Raw genomic sequence first — 7,606 nt, forward strand, 5'->3', positions numbered from 1 at the left:
CCCCCCCACCTGCCGAAAAAAATCCAGTTATTACTATCTTCATAATTCGCTGGGTACGAGTCGTCGCTCATGTGGTTGAAAGGTGTGAACGTGAAGACTGAATTTATGGAGTGGCAGAACAAGGAAACGTTTAGAGGGAACCCATAATATGTTGTAGATGAATTCACGTTTCCACCTTGTCTCCATCTCTCCTGTACCAAAGTGTGACCTTCAAGCCTTTTCGACCGGCGTTGTGGTGTAGCGGTTAGGCGCTTCGCTGTCGCACACAGGAAACTCGAGATCGACCACAGCTTGTGGAGAAATTTCTATCGGGCGTCTCGGTCTTTCTGATGTAATGTTGTATCCCTCTCTGCCCGGGTTAGTCCTTACAGACAAGTCCGCCTCCTAAATTATGATCTAAATTGTGTCGATTTGTGATGTCTATTAATTACCCTGTGCTTTACAAGAAGCAGCACGTTGACTTTTGAGTAAAAAGAAACACAACAACTCGACAACAGCGATTTAAAGCATGGAAAAAGCAACACAAACTGAGGGGAAAAAAAACAGAGGAAGACAAAAGAAATAGGACCTGCCACTGACACCCTCCCGCCACCCGCCAAACGGACTCTTCAAACAGTAGCATGCAAAGTTGTGTCTCGGAACATGGGACTTATTGTCCTTGAGATTGTGTTTGTCGAAGAGGCAATTTTCGTGGCAAAGCATACGAAGTTAATGTAAAATCTGCGCAGTTTCTGTATTTACTCCGTTGGCTGATTTGAGCTCTTGTCCTTACAATTTCGATGGGGTGCTTATCTTGTTTGCAGCTAATGAGCGTCGCATGACCCTAACGAGCAAAGGATGCACTGGGCCTTTTGGAATTGCTATTAGCCGTTCATTTGGCATCATTATGTTGTTATCCTTGAAAGGTACGATATTAATTAGTTAAGTAACAAACATTATTGGATTGGACAGGACTGATCTTATTATGGTGGAACTACTTTGCTGTCAAGGAAAACGTATAATCTTGAATTACAGCAGTGCTAGTCCCCCCCCCCCCCCCCACACCCCACCCCTTTTTTACGATATGTAGATTTAATAATAATAATAATAATAATAATAATAATAATAATAATAATAATAATAATAATAATAATAGATAGATAGATAGATAGATATCATTTGTATAGCGCAAATTCCCGCTCACCAGCAAGCTCTGTGCGCTTCACAATCTATACTATTACCCCGGCAGACCTGATAGCATTCTGAAACAACCTCAACTTTCTGGGAAGCATACCGTGCAACCGGCCATTTATGGGCGCTAAAATAAAAACATACTGACAAGATCTTTCGCTGTCTATGGCCGGGTACCCATTCCCACCTGGGTGAAGTGAGGAAAATTCGTGTAAAGTGATTTTGCGAAGGCGTAAGGACACAACGTCGGGCTCCTCCATCAACACATTTTAGATCATTTAGGTTACAGGCTGCTGCGACATTCCAAGGCCGGCCCGGGCTTAAAAACTATTCGACTTCCCAGCAAACTGACGGAAAAACCTGATAGATAAAAAGTCCCTCCCCACGCAGGAAGCGAACTCCTGTCTTCTGCTTGCGAGGGCGAAGCTCTGCTCTGCAATCCCCGTGTACCCTTCAATAAGATTTTTAAAGAAAATCTAACAGAACGCTGAAACTGATAACAACTGTACGTACAATATCGACGTCGACAAAAAGACTTCAGATTGAAAGAATAGTGTTTATGTTTATATTTTAATCATTTAATGCCACAAACAATGGACACCCAACAAACAAAGTGAATTTCTGTATGAGCAGTTCATTAGAGCATGAATAAATGCAAAAGTGCGGCCATATATAGTAACGTCTTATCACAAACGAATGCACGTATCTGAATAATTCAGCAATGTATATCTTTATAATATATAATATACAAGCAACATAACAGTCATCATCACAAAATATACACCTGAAAGCCCCCAAGTCCAGATGAACTCTCATAAATGCATATTGCAATACTTGTACATGAATGTGTCTACATATTATTATTGTCACGCATGTTAAACATTGTCCTTATTTTGGCACAATGCACACATCTTACTCGTTTATGCCACCTTTGATTTAGCATTGTGGTAACGCTTTACTTCAGGTAGTTATGACTTGTATTGCAAAACACGTTGATCAACATAAATGCAACTCGAAACAACCAATTATAGCTTTGAATAGTGGCACAAATTTGTCATCTCTTTTCCCCTTGGCTGATATTTGTTGTTGAAAATAGCATGGCCATATGAATAGTGTGATTATGTGCACGGTGACTTAGCAGAACGGATACATGAATATTTGTGCTAGGAATCCTCATCTCTTTCTACCCTCCCCCCCTATAATAATAATATTTCTCTCTCTCTCTCTCTCTCTCTCTCTCTCTCTCTCTCTCTCTCTCTCTCTCTCTCTCCCTTTCTTTCTTTCCCGCTCTCACCCCCCTCTCTCTCTCCCTCCCTCCCTCCCTCTCTCTCTCTCTCTCACGCGCACACACACACACACACACACACACACAAACGCACACACACATACGTCTGTTGGAACTTCACACCGTCTACCCGTATGTTGGGTTATTGATTTAGTTTGACAGGCTGTAAGTGTCTCTCGCTTTTAAAGACAGTTACGTTTCTGCCTCCTTGGACGTGAATGGCTTTGTCGTGAGTTTTCTTGATGTTCATTTCTCTCGTAGTCTTCTTGCCAGTCATAAGACCTGGTTGAACGTGGTAGGTCTTTCTCTTCCACCGTGGATTTTATTATTCTACGCTTAAGTTTCCCAGTCTCTCATTTCCTGGTCTGTGTTGCAAATCCAGGTTCCACGTAGAATCTCTCTCTCTCGTTCATCGAGACTTTTATTTTTCTCGTCTCACGTTTTACTGCGTTTTATTTCGACGAGTGTCTTAGGTCTAAGTCCTGGAAGGAAGTTGGATGCATCTCACCTTTTATTTGTGAGGATTTACCATGAGACTTTTCCGTGCTCGAAAGCTTCGACTTGCTGGCGCAGCGTCATAATGCAACATGTTCTTGTTGCTAACAAGAAATCGCTCGCTGCTCTCAGTACATCCCCGTGCCGAAAAGTGTCTCGACATTTTACTTTTTTCCTCAAGTTATTGATGCGCCCTCCTTCTTCTCCCTTTGAGTGTTACTTAACTGTTCCTGGCAAAATCTGGCCGTAATCATGCTGATTCGCGGTAAGCTAGAGCTCAGCGTGAGTTTTCCTCAAGTGTGCACGCGTACCCTGTTTTAAGAGCTACTGAGTACACTTACATCGTAAAGACAACAAGTGGTTGCATTAGTGGGCAATGCGCATGAACGTTTTATTCCCCTTGCCACTCGACCATTCAATGGCAGATCGCAAACGTAAGTGAGAGGACAACGAGGCACCGTGCCAGAACTCTTGTCCAATGTAGAACTCAGAACTTTCGTATCGTGTTTTTACGCCCGCGCCTGGCCCTGGAATGTATGCAGGAGCAGAGGCTGTCTTTGTACATTCATGTTGCCTGAGAGCACGAACGCAAGAAAACCATTTGCCGTCAGTGGACAATGTGTTAATCACACACAGGTGCGGAAGTTCATCAGCAGATGACGGCAACGTTTTATTTAGGATCATAAATCTGAGAGCATTGTCTTTTTTATTTGAGAGAAGAGTACATTAGCGCTTAGCTTTTATTCAATGCATTTTTTGATTGACGTTTTCGCTAACACTGCTCTCTCTCTGCTTCCTTTTTCGTATTTTTTATTTCTGGGTGTGTTGTTGTAGCGATGCTTCGCGGTTTGGCGCTTTCGTCGATGGGTTTGTTTTCTTCTGTCATCTTGTAGGGGTTTTCTTTGTTATATATAACCTTAAATAATGGATGTGCTGTGGCCGCTCCGATTTTCCTTAGCCCATTCTTCCGTTCACCGAGACATCAAGATCTTAGCCGTCTGATCGATTGGTGTCCATCATGCAGATCTGACTGGTATTCCTTCACGCAGTTTTGGCAAAGTAATGAGGGAGTTATTTATTGAATGTTGTAATTTTGGCAAGTTTCATGTAGGTTCATGTAGAATGTAATTCACCATATGCGTTGTGGTTGCGCCAGCAGTCGTTGTATAATCCTGTAATCTGCTGATAGTATCAAGGAAACTGGTGGCTTTAAAACGAGCCACAGAAAGCAAATTTTGAGGTGATAACGAGGTGAGCTGATTGTCGCTTCGTTTGCTATGTTCATTATAAGCTGATTGTGATTGAGTTGTTTTCGTTGCCTATGTTGCCCGCACAACAAAACGAGCAAAAGCGACGCAGAATTGGCGTTCTGTGTTACGGCATGGGATTTCTTCAATATTAGAAAGTTTCTGAAAGTGAAGAAATAAAAAGAGCACACGTTTCAGATGGGTCACTCGATAAGTTTGCTCCCTATGTCTTTTAAATATCGAAGAAAACTGGGGACTTTATCCAAGCAGGGCGATGAAGTTATGTCGTGCAATTGAACAATTTTTGTTTTCTGTAGTTGTATTTTCCGTAACTTGATAGTATTATTTGTAAAGAGGAGACTTAATTAGTTCTTGAGTTACTGTTCCTTTGCTGTTTGTATCTGTTTGTTCATATATCTGAGCTGCTGGCTTTGTAACATATCAAGACTAGTCAGTTCAATCCTTGATCTTCTCTGTCTTTAAATATAGGAAAGCACGGAAGAGGTGATATGGGTATTTTGAGTCAACAAAGTCTTATTCCTCCTTTCTTTGCATTTTGCACCAGCAAAGAGAGGAATGGGGAAATATTGTCATTAACGTGAGATATAAAGTAGTTCTTTTACGTAGCATTGATGTTCTCTGTTTTTGCGGCGAGGAGAGAGCTCTGCCTCTCTTGGAAGCTCGTCTCCACGACGGGCTCAGGCTTGTAAAACGTGCAGAGCAGAAGCCTGCGGTACGCCTGCTGGAACTGAGCGTCCATGACTGTGTAGATGATCGGGTTGAGTCCGTACATGACCCAGGCTAGCACTGGCGACCAGATGTGGGGCATGGGGTAGCGCAGCTTCGAATCCAGCGTGTTGATGAGGAAGAAAGGCGTCGTGCCCACGAGGAACCCCAGAAAGATGAGCACCATCATGCCCGTGAGCCGGAAGGAGTCCCGCCGCGCCCGCTGTTTCCGGTAGACGCTACCGCCGCGGGTAGCGCGTTTCCGAGAGCGGAATACCACGCAGCCTATCCGAGCGTAACACACGCAGAGAAAGAGGCAGGGCACCACGTAGCCTAGCGTCACTGTGGTGATCTTGTGCGACCTGCTGCTGTCTCCGCTGAAGGTACACTGGAGAATTCGGGACTGGAAGGCGAATGTCCCCCACCAGCCGACGAGCGGGGTGAAGGAGAAGAACATTGGTAGCGCCCAGCAGATGATCACAGCGCCGATGAACCAGGCGCCCTGGGAGAAGCGCGTGTGCTGCTGCGGCCTCACGACGTGCAGGAAGCGGTAGAGCGCGATGAAGCTGAGCAGTAAGATGTTGACGCCGATGAGCCAGATACGGAGGGCGGCGTGTAACTCGCATAGAATGTGGTCCATTGTCCAGGCCTTGTCGTAGAACGCCTTCGCCTGTTGATGCAAATGATATTTAGATGTTAAGTTTTGGTCAGTACTGTAGCGGTAATAGTTTGCCAAGAAGAAGAAGAAGAAGAAAAGAAAAAAAAAAAAGAAGAAGAAGAAGAAGAAGAAGAAGAAGAAGAAGAAGAAGAAGAAGAAGAAAAAGAAGAAGAAAAAGAAGAAGAAAAAGGAAATATTTATATAATAACAATTTAGGAGTGAAGATCATAATGATGTACATGTTGGAAAAAAAGCAGTTTATACTAAGAGTCTGAGAGATCATTGCATTCAAACAAAACTTCAACGAACAAGCATTTCTAAAAACGCATTTATTATCTTGTAGCGTCAAACTTCCAAACACTGATTTTCCCAAACTGCAGCAATTGAAGCCAGAAACACCACCGCCAACAAAACAAAAACAAGTGGCTAGAAAAAAAGTATGAAAGAGACAAAACCACCACAGTCAACTTTTGGAGAAATAATTATACCCTTTGCCCGGTCCATCAGTGACCGTGCGCGTGGTTGAGGTTCGCCACTAGTAGTTCTTCTTCTCTACTTTCCCTATTAGATGTAGGTCCTCTATGCGTCTGTCTTACTTCTCACCCAGCACTAAGTGACTATTATTGTCCCGATGTGCTTCTTCTTTCTCCCCCCCCCCCCCCTCCGAAAAAATATAATAAAAATAAGTGACCCACGTGGCGGGTGGTTTGATTTCCCTCTGTTGTTCTGTCTGCCCGTCTTACTTTTTACCTGCACTAAATGACCATCCTTGTGTAGATTTGCCTCTCTTTATTCAAACAAACAAACAAGCAAGCAAACAATGACCCACCTGTAGGGGCAGCACAACAGCACAGTAGACGGCGTCGGCGAAGCTGAGGTTACAGATAAGGATGCTGTTTATATTGTTTCGCAGCCGGCTACTGATAATGGCCAGGACAGTTAAAATGTTCCCCACGGCTCCGCAAATTGCCAAGACGACGGTAACCGCCGTAGCTGTCAGGAACACGGCGTCCGGGTAGCAGTGGATGTCGTGGCATGGGGAAGAAGAATCCCCATTATCGCCGACGCCGACGTTAGTTCCGCCGCTGCCGCCGGCGTTGGAAATCATCCCGCCGCTGCCGTCGGGACTGGCGCCGAGCGCCGCGGTTGCGTTGACGTTCATCATTCCGTAGCGCGAGGAGTTTCGGAAGCTCGAGCCGCCTTCCGGGTGGAAGAGGTCGAAATGTGACATCATGACAAAAGTTCAAGGAAACGATTATTGAGTAGAGTCTTTCGGGGTTTTTTTTTTTGGTCGCTTTTGTTGCGTTTGAGAGCGTTGTTGATATACTTTTTAAAGAGTTCTCATGATGAATAAGTTTTTTTTTGGTGTGTATGATTATATGTATACACCTTTGTAGCAATTCACGATAGGGCATGTGAAGCCCGAGGTCGCTCTTGTCTGTTTTGCGTGCCTCTGATACGCTGCTGTGTGTCCGTCTGTTTATATATCTCCGTGGTGGAAGGACGGTCTTCGCTTCGTATCGTCTCTGGTCATCATGGTGCCACCGACGCCTGTTTGTTGCGACCACTCGTCGTGTGGCGTTGGCCGCGACGTTGAACGTGGGAGTAGGGTTTTGTGGTTAGCTCACTGATCAGGCTCACGCTCTGAAAGAGATAGAGGGGAAATTTAGCATTGTGGTTTCATTCATAAGAATTCATGATGCAAATGACATTATCGACTTAGAAAGGGTAAGCTTGTTAATGACTTTAATAAAAACGACTATCCTTGTAAAAATAGTGGTTCACTCTCTGAAAAAAGCACTGTTGGCAATGTAAATGTTTACATGGCGTGAGTGAGTGTGTGTGTGTTAAGAGGGGGGGGGGTGGTGTGAATGGATAGGTGGATGGATATGATATTGATGTGTGTGTATGTGTGTGTGTGTGTGTGTGTGTGTGTGTGTGTGTGTGTGTGTGTGTGTGTGTGTGTGTGTGTGTGTGTGTGAAAAAAGAGAGGGTGGGGTGTAAAAAACGCTAATAAAATAGGAG

At 44.2% G+C, this 7,606-nt stretch overlaps 2 protein-coding genes across 2 annotated transcripts in view; one reads left to right on the plus strand and one right to left on the minus strand.

Annotated features, from left to right (window-relative positions):
* LOC101845095 (histone deacetylase 6) overlaps positions 1-7,606 on the plus strand; it is a gene marked incomplete at its 5' end in the record, with an annotated part of 222,441 nt that overhangs the window by 47,780 nt on the left and 167,055 nt on the right.
* LOC101864620 (G-protein coupled receptor moody) overlaps positions 3,748-7,606 on the minus strand; it is a 31,100-nt gene continuing 27,241 nt past the window's right edge. Inside the window, exons 2-3 of the mRNA XM_005098635.3 lie at positions 6,411-7,225; positions 3,748-5,593 (exon numbers count right to left, since the gene is read on the minus strand). Of these exons, the coding sequence (XP_005098692.1) occupies positions 4,817-5,593; positions 6,411-6,815 (1,182 nt within the window). The 5' untranslated portion in view covers positions 6,816-7,225 and the 3' untranslated portion in view covers positions 3,748-4,816. The remainder of the gene's footprint in view (positions 5,594-6,410; positions 7,226-7,606) is intronic.

This window comes from Aplysia californica, unplaced genomic scaffold, assembly GCF_000002075.1.
Source record: "Aplysia californica isolate F4 #8 unplaced genomic scaffold, AplCal3.0 scaffold00188, whole genome shotgun sequence".
NCBI classification, from domain to species: Eukaryota; Metazoa; Mollusca; class Gastropoda; order Aplysiida; family Aplysiidae; genus Aplysia; species Aplysia californica.